The sequence below is a fragment of the Hesperophylax consimilis genome, chromosome 27, assembly GCF_061612785.1.
Source record: "Hesperophylax consimilis isolate HC1 chromosome 27, BYU_Hcon_1.0, whole genome shotgun sequence".
NCBI lineage: Eukaryota > Metazoa > Arthropoda > Insecta > Trichoptera > Limnephilidae > Hesperophylax > Hesperophylax consimilis.
The window spans coordinates 14,378,571-14,399,816 of record NC_142862.1 but is presented as its reverse complement, the minus strand read 5'-3'; the positions used below and the strand labels follow the sequence as shown (position 1 = coordinate 14,399,816).

Sequence of the window (21,246 nt, the reverse complement as noted above, 5' to 3'; positions counted from 1 at the left end):
ATTCTAATTCGACTCCGTATCTTATACATAGATATTTCGTTAAGTATTCCTCGGGCGTCCCCGACTTGTTCTACCATTCAAACCACTGCTTAAACACTCCTGGCACTAATAAAAACAAAATTTGAAATTTTTAGCGATATCGGTTGACTACTTTTTTGAATTTTGAAATATTTCGAAGATATAATCAGTCGGTCAGTAATCATGATTGATTTTTTGCAGGGCATTTTTAAAATTTTTAAATCCAATATTTCTGTTACTACTAGTAGCAGTTCTGTGAACGGCTCTGCGTAATGTTGATTATTCCTATTTGGCAGTTTCGGAGCGCTTGAGCGCGTTTGGCGGAATAAAAAGGCACTATCAAACACGACTACCAGCTTGATTATATTAACCGCACCCAGAAGCACAAACAAATTTACAGACAGATGAAATGCAAAGTGATCGAGAATAAACTACGCTACGCTCATCCAATAGGCCTCACCTTAATTTTTACCTGTTTTAAAACCCCTTTTCTAAATACTAATTTCGGTTGTCGTGCGTTAGTCATGCGCGAAATATGGTACAAAGAACTTAAAATTTTCTTTGAATTTAAGTGTCTTTTTAAAAAAATGAAACTGATTATGTAAAGAATTCAGACAGGCGACAACCATATTATATTTTTAAAAGCAAATTATTTTAATTGACAATTTCAAAATTGGAACTGATTAGTTGAGAATTTAGACTATCTCGTGTTTTACACATGATATTAGTTATATAATAAAATTAGATGTAATATGAAGTAGGTTTCTTTATAATATTTTTACCAAATTTACATTTTCATTGTTATTTGTTTTGCAGTTCTACTTATACAAATTTATCATTATTTGAAACGCTAACACAAAAGCAGAATTTCTTGTTTTATTTATTGCATTTAGGTAGGTATTTTGTTATCATAAACAAATAATGAATTTTATGTGAATCGTTGAATGTATCAGGAAGAAATATTGCTTATAATGTTTCCAAGGTTAAAAAACACGAAAATAAATCATTTTTTTAGTTTACGTCGGATTTTTTTCTCAGTTAGAGATAGGCTGTAATATTTCCAAATATCGGATTTTTTTCAATGAGTCTAAACTGCTCCCAACCATCTGGAGCCAGTGAGACTATTTCATCCCCAATTGTGGTATGTTGTGAGGGTTCCATGATAAATCAACACATCGACAATTCAACACACTTTTAAAAAGTGATATAAAGTAATTAGAAACGATGAAAAAAAATTAAACCTAACTTAACCTACTTAACCCAGTTAATAAAGTTTTTGTTTCATCACTTTCCATGACTTTATATAACTTTTTAAAGATGTGATGAATTATCATTTTGATGATTTATCCGGTCACCGTTGTGAGACTGAAGTACTTGGCTATTCAGACCTGGTCACCAAACACAGCCAAAGCCATTTAAATTTTTTTTTTTTTATGGACATTTTATTTAGCTATAAAATTTTACATCTTATACCCAATATATTATTTTCTAGGACTACTATAATATTATTTACTACATACATACTAAAATTTGGACTTCACAACATTGAGACATAATATAGACTTTTAGCTTCCTTAACAATTACCGGGAGTTCACTGAACATTTTAAAATCTTTGTAATATTGTTTTGTGTTCCCGACAATATTTTTTAGGAAGCCTAAAATCGTTGGATGATAAGTTTCTCGTAGGATATAAATGAACTGTAGTATTAATTCTAACATTCTTTGACATATAGTCGAATTTTGTGTAGAATTGCTTATCGTGAAGGTTTATCTGATCAATTTAGAAAATATAATGACCGAATTTTGCACTATAAACTACACTCACTGACGGTCAGACGTAAACTGTCTGACGTACTGCTTCTACACAAAATTATACATGCATCAGTTGATACACCAAACATTTTATCCCAAATTAACATCAATATACCATCAAGAAAATCAACAAGGAGGATGAAAGACATTTTCAATATTAAAGCTTACCACACAAATACAGGATATTTTTCCCCTGTACCGCGAACATTAAGAAATTACAACATTATACATGGCTCTAATAATGAAATAGATATTTTTAATGACCAATTTAAACACTTAAAAAAAGTATTACCATTAATCATATTAAGCTGATATAGTGATGAAGCCCTTTACTTAAAGAGAAGTAACACTGTACCTACCTAATCAGTGTCTTACCAGTACAGGTGTAACAATAACAAATCATAATTTTTCGAAGAAAACTTCTTCTAACTACTTTTCACTTTGTGATGGCATTATTTATTTTTTATTAAAACACGAGTATCAAACACTCATATTGTAATATGGACACGATAGAAGACCTCGCTATAACACTGTTCTCTCAGTGATTTGTTTACCAAACACAATTGTTATTATATCTTCCACACATTTAGAGGTATTTCAGCCAAGTAGGTATTTACTAGCCTTACCCTTTCTCATCTCCTTACCCTCTCCACGTAAATCAGACTCACGAATCGGGAACTCTTCAGCAGTAACATGATCCTAAGAGGTCCTTGACTTGGTCCTGGTTCGAGAACAATTTGAAGCTGCGGGGTGAGAGGGAATATGTACGAACAATGCCTTCACTGACTTCATTTTACTATGAAAGGTCATATTCCCACAAAAATCATACGCAGTTCAATACATTAACAATCTATAAAAATAAAAATATTCGTTTGTTCAAAATCTTAAATCTCTCAAAGTTCTTCACCGATTGCTTTGAAATTTTTAAATAGCGCCATCTGTTGGACATAAAAGCAACACCAGCTACTGTTTCTCTTTCTGCACAGACAGACTGAGCCAAAGAAACGCGTGGCAGGGTACAGCTAGTATATAAATAAAATAGGTAATTAGTATACAAATCATTTAATTAGTTTGATATACAAGATGGCGGCCAAGCAATTTCCCTCCACCCTTGATGACTTCAATGTCACTCATAAAAAATTGCGCAAATGATCAGTATAGGACATTTTAGACACATTCTGTGATCTAATAATAATAATTAACATTTGTAATCTTTGGGGGTGCTGTGTAGGGTTAAGAGCCACACTGAAATCAGGTCTGACGTTGTCACGGTGAAACCGGCTGTCCCAAATAAAGACGAGTAAGAGCTCAGCAAAGTTTTCGAAATTAAAATAACATTAGAAGAAATCTTGTTGTTAACTACTCGCTAATCGCTTGCTGGGCTGACTTGCATATTATCGCTTTTAGTTCCACGTACAAAATTTATGACCATGTAAACTACAAAATTTCATTGTGTTAACAATAAAATTCAACAAACCAAGAATTTGTAATCTAGATACCAAATAATGCAGTCGTATAATTGCACTCTCGTTGTTTACTTAAGGCGATGCACTACGTCGTGTAATATTTTGAATCACGCCGCTATCAATAACACACCTTACGTAGATGGCGATAAGGCTTAAATTCCCGCTTCACACCATCCACCTGTTTTGATTTATGCAAGAAAAAAGCATGCCCAAAAAGTGCCTTTTATTTTATTTTGTGGATGTTCAGGCACAAATATTTATATGTTTTTCGATCATTTTATAAATAACTTAATTTGCCACATTATACAATAAAACCATAACCGAAAATTGGTTCGTAAGTAGGATATTTTGAACTTTAAAGCAGTTTTCATAGGTCAATACATTATTTTTCTGGGCTTATAAAAAGACTTACCTAAAAAATACTCGATTATTTCAAAGGCCAAGATGTATTCTACTCGCAGTATTTAATTAAAGCATCTGAAATATTTCTAGGCGACCAAATTTTCAAACAAAAACACATGATTTTAAATTACTACGTAGTGCATCGCCTTAAGGCCGATTCTTCGTACTCAGGAATGCTAAGATTCGTAATGATTTCTGTAGAGCCTGGTATATCAGTAGGTTTGTATCCTATATACGACATTCCTCGCTCAAATTTAAGCGGGCTAAATCGGCTCCTCAAGCCTTGATAAGCCGCAGAATTGTTACCCGTTTAGTCACCAGCAGTAAAAACTATCAATCTGACGTTTACGTAAATTATTAAATGATTCGTAAATTGCATAATTGTATCAGTATGGACTATTATATTCATCGAACGATGAAGGATGTTGACATTATTAATTAATAATCGATCTAAAAAAGTCTGTTACGACATTATAAGAGGAATTTTTGCTTTGAGCGGTTAGTTCGTCATAATTTCATGAATCGTCCAGTGTCTCCAGCAAAACAAATACTTATTAAAATTTGCAAGCAGGACCAACCTAATTGAAGTTGGGAACTTTTTTTATCAACATTGCATCAATGGCTGACGTTGACATAGATAGACAACATAGATATACCACTCACGTACACAGTGGTTTGGTTTTACAAAGAAAAAAGAAAGACGTTCTTCTATTAAAATCATATGCAATACGTGTATTTTTGCTAATATCTAGGCTTACGACCTATATACGAAATATGTTCCAAGCCGGGCTAAGCTGGAAATTCTAACCAAGTTGAGCTTAAAACCAACTGATATTCCAGGCTTAGATCTGTCAATCTGTTGACTTAATTATTTTACATACACATTTGCATAACTTACATGCAGCGTGATTCGTTAAGACTTGAAATCGGTTATATAAATGTCTTGGCATGCATTGTTTCATTTTATTGTTATTAAAATACAATTCATCTGAGTTCAAATGCGTAATAAACAATCACAAAGTATTCACTCTTACAATAAACTAACGCAGTTAACTTTAAAAATTGCTGTCCCTCTTCCGCTAGTCACGATAAGTTGACGAGACGAAAGACTATATAGGGAAGTTATTAAATATTTTTTAAATTATTAGAATGGAAAACATGTCTATATTGATAGATATGTGCATGTATTAACAGCATTAGCCATTGTCTATGTATATCTTATGTTTTTTTATTAGTATGCGTAGTCCAATGAATAAATGAGATGAAAAGTATAACCGAGAGCAACTTCGTAGTAAGCGTTCAAAAAGAAGAAAATCACTGAAGATGTTTTGAAACGAAGATATGTAAATACGAATGTAGAAGGGAGCACACAAATATAAATTAAATAAACGATTATGTATATTGAAGAGGCGTAAACGAAAATATTTCATAAAACATGTGTTATTTAAGTTGGAGCAAACATCTCTCAATAGAAGTAGCATTTAAATAAACTCTGAGTTTTTTCATAACATGCTAAATTACAGAAAGATTTTTTTTTCTGTAACTGTGCATGTTATGAAAAAATCTCTCACTAGAAGTAGCATTTAAAAAAACTCTGAGCTTTTTCATAACATGCTAAATAACAGAAAGAGATTTTTTAAAATTATTTTTTGGAGAATACTTTGCGTTTTTTTTCTATCCATGGAATTTTATAAAAATAAACTTTTTCAACTCGACAAACGTGTAGAGGTTAATTAAATATTTGTTATTAATAATTATTAACAGTTTTATATAACAATATTTTTTAACAGCTGACAAGATTAGAGTATATTATTGTAGCGGGGTATGAAGCCAATATAAATCAGTTATTAGAACATGAAATTTAGTTTTTTACGTGAATTAGATCGTTATTGTGAAGACCGTAAATACGGTGAACCATTAAGTAATTACTACTGCATCAATGCGATGAACGGTGTATACTCTCAGTATTGTCCTGGTTAAAAACCACCATTCTTAATCGAAACGTTACTTGAAGTGGTTTTAGCCGTGATTGCTGATTAACTAGTTTCTTCCTTACCTTTCTCTTCCCCAACCCCTTTAGTCCCTCAATAAACCCCAATTGAGGATGCCATGGTTCCATTAGCTCTGAGCAATTGGAACTCTTAACATAAATACTTATGAATAGATTTTATTAAAAACCTACAACAACTTGTTTAAAAGCGTGCTTTTGTAGCATTATAGAAAGATCCGTTAGTTTGAAAGAAATAAATATAGCGTTCGATCATCAGCCTGTTCTAGACTTCACCTTGTTGTCTTCTCCGGTACAAAACGTTCATTTCTACTCGGGATGCTTTCTTCGGAACGAAAGCGGAATACTTGCTGAGCACTCACCGTGAAAATACCGGTAAAACGTACAGCTCGGCGCGGCCATCACCCAACGCCGAAGTGTAACTCATCCGTGGTTGAACCAATGTCTAGTGCACTATGGATTACATTTAGAATGGGGCTTTGGCATGAAAGGTATTTTGATATTTCCGTGATAACGTGTTTGATGGGTGAATCAGAACCGGTGTTTCAAAACGTCATAACGGGATCATTAGTTATTGTTGAAAGGTTTTCTAATTTAAAGTATTACAAAGTTGTTTACTTATTTAACTTCTTCGAGAATACATTATTCATTAGTTTAAATTTTACTAAAGATCGTAGTAAATATATCTTATTTAATATGGTTAATCTTTGCTTATCTTAGCATTATAGGTTGGGGTAATCTTACAAAAACAGCCTAAACTCAGTAAAAGTTTCGCAAAGAATCACCATAAAAGTAATGCTTTAAAATATACTAATACTAACTTATCTACAAAATCACTTTTTAACTGTTTCCAGTATAAAATATCTAAAAAATTACAAAAAATATCAAGAATTCTACAAACTAATGAGAAATAGAAATCAATTTATTACACGTAATTTTAAAACAGCACAAATTCAAAACCATTATATTGGCCAAACCATGCTTTACTGCTTTGTTAACTCTGGTCCGCCAACAATATATGATGCATAAAGAGCCGGTGTTGTGTGAATGCGGTGCGGTGTAGACCACCGAACATGTTTTCAAAGAATGCCCGCTGCATTCATTCCCCTGCGGGATTGATGAGGCCCACAGGGCGACCTAGACTGGTTCACTAACCTAGATGTTTCCCTCTGACTTTTCAACCATACGAAAGAAGAAGAAGAACAATCAAGAACAAAGAACAAAATACGATCATCTCCCTTCTGAATTGCTCTGTATTATCAATCAATCATTTGTGTAACATAATCTTGTATTTTCTTTGAATGCTCTAATCCCCGTAAGTACACCTCGAAGGGTGGTCACGCGTCTATAGTCTTCGTAGTAATCTAGCTAAGTATGTCTGCACGCTTCGATAGACATTTGCAAGATGCAAGCTGAAACGGTATTCTATTTATTATTTCACTCGGATACATAACATAAACACCAAGAAATATAGCATAGAAATATATTACGAATGTATATAATTCAATCCAACTCATTCAATTAAAAGTACCCATAGTAACAAGTACTGTAGATATATTTAACAAATTTCAAGTACTAGTAGACAAATCTACACAAAAACCATTTGAACTCATCTGTAAACAAAACATGTAACTTCTACTTAAATACACAAAACACACGGCTTAAAACCAACAAACTCTAAAGGTGCTGCCACACGCAAAGCTCACATCAACAGATAATATAAAGCACAATAGCGCTCGCCATACAATCCCATACAGACCCGACACACGTAAAAAGATAACGCGCTATAAGTGTGGTTCTGAACTTCGCTAACCGAATTTATTTTACGTAACCGCTCCCGACGCGATATTTGAAAAGTTATGCGTCCCCCTCTCCGTCGTAAAAAGGAGAGGGGGTCATTTTAATTACGGAGCTACCAACTAAGTTCCGTGTTCCCTTTGACAGCCATGACGTAAGCAGCCTAATAATGCATTTCTTATTTATTATGTTAGCTCATATCGTCATGTGTGCTAGTAAATTTAGAAACATAAAAAAAACCTTATTTGGCAAACATACTTAACATATATTTAAAATATAAATATAATCATTATTTGAATTTGAAGTAAACAAATTTTCGCCCTTTCAAAATTAATCATATTTTTAACTCAGTATGTTTATATGGTAATATCATTCGGTTTTTTGATAAAGTTGGACGGCCTGATACCTACATAGAGAAGCTTCTAGTTTGTTCGTTTGTTGATTGTTTTCAATTGTTTTCCTGGGTAATCTGGTTTGCTCTCGTCAGCTCTCGTGCTCTCTTCTCGTTCCCTGCCCTGGTGTTGGTCCTTGCCGCCTTTGCCTTCGACATTTTTGGAAATCGACGTGAGCTTATTTTACAATAATTTATTATATGTCGCTTTCGTCGATCGGCGTGCGAACTGCGAATTTCCTGATTCGACGGAGAGGTTATGTCAGGTTATGTGAAAATGCGCTATTTACGCGCAGATTGTTTAAAATCTAAAAAGTTTATAAATAGCATTTATAATTATATAGTTGGCGGCATGAGGATGAGCTGTCCAACAGATCCAGCAATAGGCGACAAGTATCATCCATTTCGAAAACGTGCTCAAGCTGTCAGTAAGTAAAGTTGTCACTTTGACAGATGAAATTATATTACTCGGCCGCTCTCGAATTCAACTGACCCCCTCTCCTACCATAGGAAGAAATATTTGATAGCGTCGTGTGTCGGTAGAAAAGATGATGCGCTGTACATTAACATTTGATGTGAGCTTTGCGTGTGGCAGCAGCTTAAGGGCCCCGTAATAAGTGTGCAAAGATTCTTGGAAGGCGAAATATGTAAATACAAACGTTAGAGGGAGCGCGCTTATATTAAAAAGAACGATAATAAATAAATGAAAATGGTGAAAACATTTAATAAAACAGGACTCATTTTAAATAGAGCAAAAATCTCTCTACAAATGCTTTTAAAAATACACTTTGAATGTTTTCATGCCTATAACATATTAAATAACAGACAAAACGTGTTTTTAATAATTTTCGGAGCTTACTTTGCGATTTGTTTCTATCGAGAGAATTAGAATAGGTAACAAGAATTTTTTTATAAATAGGTTGAAATTGGGTATTCTGGGGCTTAAGGCAAAATTTAATGCCAAATCACTATTTTGATTAATCTTTATAACGAATTGGTGTACATTATGAATACAAAAAAATATGCTTCAGATAAATTGAAGGTTTTCCTATCGCTTCACTTGAGTAGAATACAAATATAAAAATAAATTACTCAATAAAAAATATAAATGCAAACTACTAAAAAAAATTTTTTTTCAATAGAAATGTATGAACTTAAAAAAAAATACAATATTATAGCTAAGATTATCTGTGACAGTTTCACTTTATTAACTTTTTCGTTTTCGTATAAAATTATTTACAAAATAAATAAATACGAGTTTTGTGCTTGAAATCGAACGTTTCTGCACTCCGTTTGTCAAGCGATTTTAATGCCTATTACCTACAACCTAAGCACTACGTAGTAATGCAAATCAGGTGTTTTGGTTTGAAAAATTGACGCTTTAAATAAATACTGGAAGTAGAACCACATCTTGGCCTTTGAAATAATTGAGTAGTTTTTTGGATAAATCTTTTCATAAGCCCACAAAAAAATAACCTATCGGGCCTTTAAATTCCTTTAAAATTAATTTCTCGTAATTACGAACCCCCTTTCGATTTAGGTTTTATTGTATAAAACAGTGCAAAATAAGTCCTTTAGAAAATGGCCGTAAAACATTGAATATTTGTACCTGAAGCTACTTTTCTGCGATTTTTTTTCATGCATAAATCAAAACAGTTGACTGTAAATCGAGAATTTAAACCTTATCGCCATTTAAAAAAGGAGTGTTATTGTTAACGGCCCGATTCAAAATATTAAACGACATAGTGCATCGCCTTAAGGCTCAATTACACCTGCCGAGTGCTCGGCTGAGCAACTTGTTGGAGAGTGATCACACGTATAGAAGAAGGCAGTTAGCGAGTCAGATTGAGATTAGTTTAAGCTTAGTTTGTTGGGCCGAGAACTGACTGTACTGATCACATCAGCCGAGCACTCGGCAGAATTCACTGTCTCGGCCGAGAACTCGGTAGATGTAATTCAATGATTACAAATACCTAAAACAAATGCAACAAATTTGGACAAAGAAATTTCATTACATTGCTTCTAAAATATGCAATAATCTACTTGACAAAACAAGATAATTAAAAAACTTAATAAATTTAAAATCTTTGCTAAACACTGGATTGCCTAACGAATAACTTGTCTGTTAAAAAAATACTCATTTATCAGCGACATACTTATTGTGTCATAATGTTTCGCATACAAAACAACTTTCTCACATTCATTTCTTCTAAAATATTTGTATTATCACCAAAATGTTTATCTAGAAAACTACCAATAGAAATAAAATTAAATAAATCTTGTTTTACAGGTTATATATATATATAAAATTAATCGCACAACGGTTCACTTATAACAAGTAACCACAAGAAAAAATTAGAGATTTTTTTGTGTTACGAAAATCAGTATACTACACACATTCTGTTTGCTTTATTTGTTACACTGTTATACCACAGACTGAACACACTACCAAGAACTACATACTCTCCGCACTTTCTTTGAACGACCTCAATGTTATTTTTCTTGTTTATTGTAGTGTAACGAAGTTCGATACCAAAATCGAATCGATTCCTTTAGACGAGAGATTCAACCGTTACATATCGAAAGTACAGTTATGGATTTTTTTATGACTCATTATCTTAATACACCGAGTTCCACGCACATACCGCTAAACTTTTATTCATAAAAAATTTGACAAAAAAAATCATTAGTGTCCTAATAAAATAAAAATTATGATATTTTGGTTTGGATTACTCAGTCAGCTGTTACATTTGAGATTTGAAATGTGAGGGTGGTCATTTTATTATCCGAACACGTTCATTACTTGCAAGGTTCAATTACAATTGGACAATTTAGTTACATTTAAAAAAATAGAATTACTTTAAACGACTGACTAATCGTGTTATATTGATTTTGAATGGCAAAAAATGAGAGATCGATGAGTTTGATTCAATTCGAATATTTAAAATATGATTCATTCGAAATATTGAATCGTTCAAAGTCGATAATGAGAGCCAGTAAGTTCGATGTGAACGAAGGTTTGTTCATGATTTGATATGTTTAATTTAAATCGATTAATTTGGCGGATTAAATGATTGAGCTTGATTGTCATGGAAAGGAGATTGCCCACCTTCACAATAATGTTCAACACTCGGTGAAAATAAACACTGTTTATTAATATATCGAATTTAAAGAAAACATGTATCAGACGTGTCGATTCACAATCGTATTAAATATTTTGAAACTCGCATTATTAAGATAAAAATCGAAGATGTTGACAGTACATAATAATAATTAGTAATTACTAACAAGTATCGAGAAACAATAGTCTGTTATAATCGGTTGACAGTATTTGTAATCCGGTGACTATATTTGTAATGCGTATCGTGTATTTTTAGGGTTTATTGTAACCCTACTGCCTATCGATAACAATTGGTTGGAAAATTTCTGTTTCAAATTTAAATAAGGAAAAAATGAAAATTTCAATCGGAACTGAATTTATTTCCAAGTCTATGAAACCTTTGAACTGGGAAATTAATTGACTAAATGTTTTGTTTTAGACGAATACACAAAGAACAACTCTGGAAGTCTCGTATTGTAATTTGGAACTCAGAACCTCTTATTAGTTTTGTTAAGTCAGGTGCATCCATCGATGCACCTGACTAATGGCTTATAATTATTTTTAATATGAATACCGTACAAAATACACAAATGCTCCCAACCGTTTGGAGCCATTGGACTGTGGCATCTCCGTTTGCGGTATGTTATGAGGCTGAAGGTTGTAGGGAGGGGAAGGAGATGGGGGAGAGGAAGGTGAGGGAGTACCTGGCCATTCAAATTTGGTCACCAAGTACGGCCAAAGCCATTTAAAGCAACATTTCAATTCTGAATGGTAGTCTCACGCTAGGGCAATACTGAGGGCGATACATAAAATTTCAGCGTTAATTTGCGAGTTTTGTGGATGTCCTATTCAAGTTCTTTTATTACGTCATTATAGGCTATTTACTTGACAGAACTGAAATAAAAACATAACTTGAAAATTAACTTTGAAATTTGAAGAATTGTTCAAATTCTCTGAAACCAACGTCTCAAGATTTAGAGTTAATCATTTTAAATATTAAGTATTTAGTCTCTAGGAAAGCGCATTACCTTTATTGAAGTCATCTTTGCAGACTGATTTTTTCCGTTCGATGACGATAATAATGACGCTTGACTTCATTGACGCATCATTCCATCGTCGTAATGATTCACATTAAATGTGGCCATGAGCGATGAGTGTTCTTAGTTAGTGAGTGTCTTGTGTGAAATATGCCAACACTACTACTTCAACACTCATATAATATAATATTATATACATTATTATATACATATACATTCGTGGGTTAATTTCCTAGAGAAATTTTGTCGGAATTTTATTGAAATTTTGAATTGTTCTATGACTTATTGGTTCAGTCAGTGATGGTGAAATTGTATTGCTTTGATTAGAAGATGTGAACTTTTCCTTTTAGATAATTTATTTGCATGATGTATTAATAAATATGAACTTTATTCCGGTTTGACACTATCTGCCAACCAATCTATTTTTTGCGGAAATAAACATAAATATTTTTTTCACATTCATTGTTATTATTAAATATTTTCTCAATAAACCAGTTCGAAACAAGTCAACAACGACTGCGACGTCACAAAGATAGAAATTACGTTCTGAGCTGAAAATAATTACCAATAACTATATTTTTTAAATGTGATTCCCAATTGCTCCCAAACGGCTGGAACCAGTGAGACTATGGCGTCCCCAATTTATGTTGTAAAGCTGAAGGTAATCGGAAGGGGGAGGAGATTGAGAAAAGGAAGGTATGGAATTACCAGGCTATTCAGATCTGGTCACCAAATCCATTTCAAACAACGTTTTAATCCTGAATATTGGTCTTACACCAGGGCGATACTGAGAGTATATACCACTCTGGAACGCGTCGCAAATATACTATATATTATTTTAAATGAGTAATTTGTGAAATAACACAAATCAATCAAATAAAATTTACTTGAGCACGCCGGGATTTGAACCCGTGATCTCCAATTTGCTAGTCGAGAGCCTTACCCTTCCACCACGAAGGCCATCTTAAAAATAATACATCAATAAGTGTCAATTTCTTAAAATAATATGTAAATAACACAGAATATTTGTGCAAATTTCATGACCCCACCAAAAGTGATTCTTCAATTCACACACGCAGATTTTCTTCTTTCGAGTGAGCGGCTGTACTAATTTGATCACGTGGTTTATAGTTTTGTGGTTAAATGAATAAATCTTTGTTTAGAAATTCAGCTAAAATATATTGATGTAATGAGTAATGAGTGTAGCGAGAAATGATTTTCAATGAAAGACATTGAACAGAAACGCGTTTTCTCCTTGATAAATTGACCCAACGAAAGCGAAAACACTCGAAATACCGTACGCCCGACGAACATAAGCGTTCGTGAAACCGATCTACTTGCTTCATACAACGTGTAGTCAAATTAATAACTTGACATCATAGACATATGAATATTAGTAGACCTGCCCTAAGTGATTAAAAGCGTATTATCCCCACTCCCCATATCGGTTCCATTGGAGCCGGCTGGGCTCGCGTATGGCCTCAAGTGAAATTTGAAAATGTGACGTCATCATTCTTGTGCGAACTATGGTCGAGGCATCATCGGTTCATTTTACGAAATAACACGGCAAAATGTTGACTTGTGATATGAAAACTTGTAAAAATAGATGTGAAAAAGAGAATAAACCCAATTGTCGTATTACATTCCATAAGTAAGCATTATTTTACTCTATTTTAAGCTTATTCACACCGTATTATATGGATCAGTTTTAGAAACATATACTATCACATCACAATGTAGCGATTCTCAAGTGTGCTCATCGTTGTTTACTGGGGTAGGTAAATTATGAAACATTTGTAAAAGTGTCTTAACTAAATACTCTGAAACTAACTACGACTTTGCAAACAGAAGAAATTTACTTTGCCGAATTTGAACTTCGCAAATTAGTTCATAACGTGGCGAGTAATTTGCGCTCCCATGTAAAAATGTCTATTCATTCAAAAGCAGATTTTACTTTTAAGAACTAAATGGTGATATTATAATGCGAGATGCCTATTTACTGTCAGATCGATTTATTGACGAATCACAGTCAGCTTAACCCCCTTCGTTCTTCAACAATTGATTTTACCCCTCGCCATTATCTTCCCGTCTATTAATTCCTATGTCTGTGCTTGACATACATTTAAAGTTTCAGACATAACACTGACTTTAACCGTTTCAATCATTAGCTATGAAATCTTTAAATTACATTAAAAAATATATATTTTTATTTATTTATGCACGCCTGAAGGCTTTTAAATGTATACAATGTTTAACGTAAGCTGATCAGGAGTACTATAATGAGTGTATATTACATAGCATAGTAGGCCACGAATACGGACAATATAAGCAAGTACAATACTAGTTATCTTTGAGAGTTTTGTAAATTCAAGTAATAGTTGTCAATCTTTAATCTCGTAAAGTTCTTAACAGATTGCTTTAAAATTTTGACACAAAGTTGCATTCAAATACGCGTGTGTTTTTATATACCTATATTATAAATATGTCACCTGTGACAGGAAAAAACATGCCTTTTTTTAATAAAACAGTGCCAACTGTTAAACGTAAAAGCAAAATGCGCTATTGTTTCTCTATCTGCTCAGCAACGTGCGGCGAAGTACAGCGAGTATTTACATAAATGTCCCTGGTGGGCGGCGACGATTTGATTTGATGAAATTTTGCACACATGACCTTCAAAACTAAAGGAAGGTGACTGTCTACAAAAGATTTCTAAAAACCACACCTTACAAAAGAGCACAATGTAATGTTTCTTGATGAAATTTTGAACACTTGATGTTCAAAATAAGATTAAAATTATTACTGTCTAGGTCTGATTTCGAAAACTTCTGCGCAAAGCTAGCATGAAAGAGGAATTAAAACAATCGTCGAAAGCATAAAAATGTATTTGTTTTAAGATTTTGTCACTGTTTTTTAAGCGCCAAACATTGCCCTCCATTCTGAAAACTCCACTTGTCTAAAGAGTTTACATGTCTCATAAAAACACCTAAATGTCACAAAAGCAAATTAAACACAAAACTTGGAGCCTTTGTTGAAATCCACATTTATGAAAATACGTTGTTCAATTTCTCCAAATCCGAACATTTGTTCAAATAAACCGAGAACTGTCGTATTGTTTGCTGTATTGGGTCAATATTAGATTACGTTTGAAATAAAAGTAACATCATAATAAAATGTGCAGACGGCCAAAAATAATAGTTATATTGCACCAGATTTAACATTAAAATATATTCTGTACCGACTAGCGAAATATCTTTCAACGTTGTGAGTACTGATAAACAATCATGAGTTTTATTTTTTTTTTATTTTTTTTTTTTTTTTAATTGTACAACAGAACATTCGTTCCAGTTACAGTACAATTTTACAAACAGTATAATTTTACATCATATCAGCATTTGGGTAAGTGACTCTTCAATAATTGTTTTAGGTCGTTTAAAGAACAGTCATTTACATCCAAATTCTTTGCTAGTTCGTTCAACAGCACCACTCCCCTCGCCATGCTATGCTTTGCCAGGACGTCGGTTTTGCCTTTTGGTACTCTAAATAAGTCATGGTATCGACTTCGGCTGTAGTGGTCTGGTACATATAAATCATAGCATCCCAAGAGGAATGGGCTATCAATAAAATTGTTCCAAATAGTTATACAGTTTTCCTTGATAAATTAACTGTCAACTTCTGGATTCAAGCATAAGTTAGAGTATTCATGAATGTCTGAAAGATTCATTATATAGTAGTTATATATTCAACAAATTTCAAAAACTAGTTGACAAATTTACACAAAAAACATTTTAACTCGCCTTTTTAAAAACAAAACCAGTAAATTATATTTACACCAACCAATGACTCTTACAAATACCAAAAATAAGTACAAAAAATTTGGACAAATTAAATTGCTTCTAAAATATACTCGACAAAACAAGACAATTAAAGAATATAAACAAATTTGAAATGTTGGTTAAACATTGAATCATCGACAAAGGTCATTAACAAACACACATCTAAATTAAACGTTCTCTAATCGTATTATTGATTCCAAATACCAATACTAACCTAACTAACTAACTATCACGCCGTTTCCCCTCAGTGGCAGGCAGAGAGGACGGACCGCCAAACACTCCTTGCCTCATTCACATTCATAGACTGTCTCATACCAATCAATACCAACCTGAATTATGTAATTCCATCAATTATTTTTGCTTCTAACTTATCAAAAAATGTACCTGTCGAAATTAACTTTTAATGTAGGTTAAAATAAAATATTTGTTAAGTAGCCTGTCTCGACATATGATCTCCCTTGTAACACAGGCGTGGATAAATATTAATAAACACTACATATATATGTGTAGTAAATAAATAAGTAAAAACAACGTTCCACTTTATTAAAATTTTAAATTTTACTGTCAAAATGTTTCAAAACAGAAAAATATAGGTAACTATCAATTAGGTTATGCATATGAGCACCTACATATTACAATATATATATATATGTATTCTTTTGAGTTTTTAGATTTGTTAATTAAATCTAGTGTTTATAATGAGATCCTCTTACGCATCTATAAACCACATACGAATATATTAATTTGAGCTTCCGTAATAATGTCAAGCTCTTGTAACAGTGTTATAATGTTTTTTTCTGTAACAATGTTATAATGTTTTTTTTCTCTAAAAATGTTATAATGTTTTTTCTGTTACAACATTATAATGTTTTTTTCTGTAACAACGTTATAATGTTTTTTCTGTAACAACGTTATAATGTTTTTTCGGAAACGACGTTATAATGTTTTTTATGCAACAACGTTACAATGTTTTTTTCCAAATCCAAAGCTTTTCTTAGTTTTGTCAGTGGTTTTACAGAATTCGAACAATTCATCATATTTCGAAGTTCTATGAAAGTTATATTGAAGTTTTGTTTTTATTTCGGTTCGGATTTCGAAGAAACTGGCCCACAATGATAGTATAACAGAACTTGACCAGATCTTTCACAGAATTTTAAAATTTACTTTGAAATTTGATTAATTGTTTAAATTCTGTGAAAAAACTGGCATTGACTGAACCGTAAAACACCAGTTTTCTGTTTCTAAAACCGAAGTTATTCAACATAGTAATTCTTGATAAAACAGAAGTTATTCAACTAGCTCTTGTAAAATGAAATTATTGGATCCAATGTTCATAATATCACACATTTCTAAGAAAACTTAACACTAAATCTGGAAAAAAGCAAAAATATTCTTTTTTAAATATAATGTTGTCAAAAAAATTTTGTACTTACACCACTTTCTTAAAAAGGTACTCGTCAATTTGGCACATAACTTGTCCTTTCCTTGCATTTTGAACTGTTTTTATTCTGTTTATTTAAAAAAGCACTGTATTGAAAAACACAAAAAAATTAGTTTCAAAAATCACAACTGGATAAAACTGAATAACATAGCTTTGAATGACAAGGTTCTATTTAACACATCACTGTTGTATAATAATAATAAGCCCTAGTTTTTACTCTCTCTAGAGCTCATTGTCGCATAACATTACAATGTCAGATTTTACCTAGGAGTAGCTATTTCGAAGATCTGATTGTTTTTTAACTTTTAAAATGAATTGCAATCTTTTACCAGCTTAAAGAATTATCTTTCTTAAAGTACTGCAAGTGTGAAAGTTGACACGACAACGCGATGATTGGCAGACACCGTAAACAATTTCTATCGTGTTTATGTTTGTAAAATCATTTATTTATATTTGGTGACTAGTTGTTTTTTATAGCTATTCCACGGAGAAAACTTATTGACATAAAATATTGCTAATTTATTAAAAATCCCGTCAAATTATTCTTATTCCTGTTGAAAACGGAACTGTAGGTCTTTATAGAATGAATTGACAGATTTTCTAACAAATTAAGAGAACGGCAGAACACGTGTTCGTAAAAAAATCTAAAATTGGGACATTTCGTCATCATATTTGTTAGGAAAAAGACACTCACATGAACACGCGTTCCGATATATTCTGAATTTATTTATTTATGTCTATTCTTGAATACACATTTTACAAATGATTACAGTGGTTTATATTGTAGTGCAGAGAAAAAAGTACAGAAAAAAGGTATAAAAATAAAGAACATAGGTTGAAGTAGGTAAAACTGTGTGTGGGTGATATTGTATGTTACGTGAACACCTCACTAGGAGAACCTGTGCTGAGGTGTTAACGTGTTTGTGATTAAGTGTGACAGGTATTTATGTGTGAAGTTATTTATTTATGAATGGATATTTTATCAGGAAATGGATCCATCACGTTTTTGACAGGGTTTCAATAAATCAAATCATTTTCGTTCATTTGTGGGATGTTAGGTAGTGCAAAGTGGAACGAGATTGGGAAGATGGAGTATCTAAGTATTTGGCTACTAAAATCTAGTCATTAAACGCTTCTAAAGCCAATTTAAAAACCGGTACGGTTCACGTCTATGGGTATTGTCCATTAAGTGTTTGGCTCTCAGAAATTATACGAATTTATCAGCTTGCCCGAAATCGTTAGCAATCGATCAGCTAGCTATAAATAAGGTATTTATTGGCCAAGGAATGTTCCGAGTCAGAGTAGTGTCTGAGGTTGTTGTTGCCAAGGTGTGCCAGGAATGTCAATTAGTCAGAGCTCGCTAGGAAGGTACCTACTTAACTACAAACCGGGTTCAATATTACGTTAATTATTCTCAAGAGATGCTGTTTGTACTAGTCAAAAATTTACACCGATATAATTTTAACATATAACAAAAGCCGCAGAAAAAAGTGTTGAAGAAAGTTTCTGTCACTGTTCAGGTTACCATACAAATATATTTTGTGACTTTATCTATGTTGTCTTTCACGCATGTTATCTTCGTGACGGGCAATATGCAAGCACCTTAAATCTAAATATTAAAAAAAAATATACGTAATTGAAGGAGATTATACTAATAAATGTAAAAGAAACACGAAACAGAACAAGACACAGAAAAGATAACGGTCTCTACTGGGTTATGATCACATATAAAAATTTAATTACCTATGATGAATCTTACAAATTATCTCGTAATACAATGTCATAATTTTACACGAAACCTAGAAATTTTCTCCATTATTTTTTAATTAAACCAGTAATTGCCATTACAAATGCAATCTAACGTTGCCTAACACGAGGAAAATGCGGGTATTTTTGAGATAGACGGGGCTTGAACCCATGACCTTTGCTTGAGATTGCAAACAACAATCCTTTCGAACCTTAGACTCTGCACAGTTCAACCGCAGCCACATAAAAAATCTGTTATTTTTACGCTGGGATTGCAAATTCAAATTTATTCATTCATGTGACTTGTATTTAATGAATGGTTATTATATTAATTCATATAAAATAATATTATTAACAAATGTTTATGAATTCGTATAATATATTAACAAATATTTATGGATTCGGATAATATATTAACAAATATCTATGGATTCGTATAATATATTAACAAATATCTATGGATTCGTATAATATATTAAAAAATATATATATGGTTTCCTCGATACGGGCTTAGTCCTATTGAGGTTGATTTTTATGTGAAAAAAAAGTGTTTTATGCATAGTGAGATGCAATAAATAAATTAAATTTGTAGTCGTTGAAATCCCAACGAAAGAGAATGATATAATTTAATGCGCAAAGTTGTTAATAGAACCAAATTAAGATGTTAATTTCCTAATATCATAATTTTATAATTTACTAATAACAGAATGATAGTTTTAATAGAAAAAATACTTTAGTTATTAAATATAGGAAATAATTGTGAAAGTTGTCAAATTATCTTTCTTATTAGATCAAGTTTACTTGGATTAATGCCCGGAACCCGGAATCGTAAATGAAAAAAACTTCAATATAAGAAAAATAAGTATTGTTGGTTTATTTAATCTAAGATTTTTTACTTAATATTCTGATAGATAAACGCAAAAGTGATTGTAAAATTGTCAATTAACCATACATAAGTTTCGAAAATTGTCACTAGTCACTCAGCCGAGTTAACCCCTCACATCTAACCTAGCTGTCCAATTACTACTGATTTTCTATGTTTTTTTTTTAAAACAAAAAATAAAATAAAAACTTTAAAAAATATCACCGGAGACCAAAATTTCATTACATTTTTTATTCCAAATAATGTCAGATATCACTGGTTAAAGTAAGTCAAGTACGTCCGTAAAAACACTATGTTTGCATAAGAAAAACTTTTTATATCCAGTTGTCAAGCGATTTTCAATCCAAATCATCTCCACTTGCTAAGAATGTACGTATGTTATAATTTGAGATATTCACGACCTAAAGTATCATCGTGATTCTGTTGTGTTGTGTGCAATATTGCGCTTCCCCTTTATTTCGCCAACGTTTCGAACAGCGACACAGCGCCCATCATCGGGACAGATGATGGACACGGTAAAGCTGTCCGAGGTGGAAGCGATATGTGTAAAGTTGTCAACGGACAAATACGAAAAATACAGAAGGTTAGAGTCAAAAGGAAATAAATTCGAATACCAACGTACACGAAAAACAAGTTTATCAGTCCCAAGAGATTTTTAATCTAAAAAAAATCACAGAGGAAACATATAGTTGTCAAAGAACTATGCATATAGCATATGTTAATCACAGAATTTCAAAAGAAACCGCTTTAATCGGTTGTTTCAAAACTATTTTCGTAAAAATAATACGTATGTTTTCGATTAAGTTCGCAAAGCTTCAAAGTGAAAAGGCTCAGAATTATAAAACGTAAAGCCTAGACAAGCGAAAAACAAGTTATATCAGTTTCATCCAGCAGTTGTCGTTATTATTACTAAGCTATCTTAAATGTAAAAAATTCACAAAGATTTCACTGAATCCGATAATATAAACTTCTAGACACACTTAAACACTGTAAAACACTATTAAACACTGATTTATTATTGATTTCTTGATGATTTAGATAAGTTTAAGTTTTGATTACACACCCAAATGAATGACGTAGAACCTCTTCCTCGCTCGGAGTCAACTGTTCAACTGAGGAACGGAGGCGAGCCGTGGTTTAGTTGAGTTGGGTTGAGTTGTGTACGAAGCCTTTGAACGTTTACTATACCGGTTTTGCATGGCGACTATTTAGTATGCAGCGGTGTGCGTGTAAGTGGTCTCTCACACCGAGCTATGTAGACTTGCGGCGCTGTGCGACGAGCGAGCGGTAAGGTCACGACGTTCATTCATA

The 21,246-nt window shown here is 32.5% G+C and overlaps 1 protein-coding gene across 1 annotated transcript in view; it reads right to left on the bottom strand.

Moving 5' to 3' along the window:
- emp (epithelial membrane protein) overlaps positions 1-21,042 on the bottom strand; it is a 120,839-nt gene extending 99,797 nt beyond the window's left edge. Inside the window, exons 1-2 of the mRNA XM_089648207.1 lie at positions 20,999-21,042; positions 17,299-17,392 (exon numbers count right to left, since the gene is read on the bottom strand). Of these exons, the coding sequence (XP_089504333.1) occupies positions 17,299-17,356 (58 nt within the window). The 5' untranslated portion in view covers positions 17,357-17,392; positions 20,999-21,042. The remainder of the gene's footprint in view (positions 1-17,298; positions 17,393-20,998) is intronic.
- Positions 21,043-21,246: the final 204 nt, after the last annotated feature.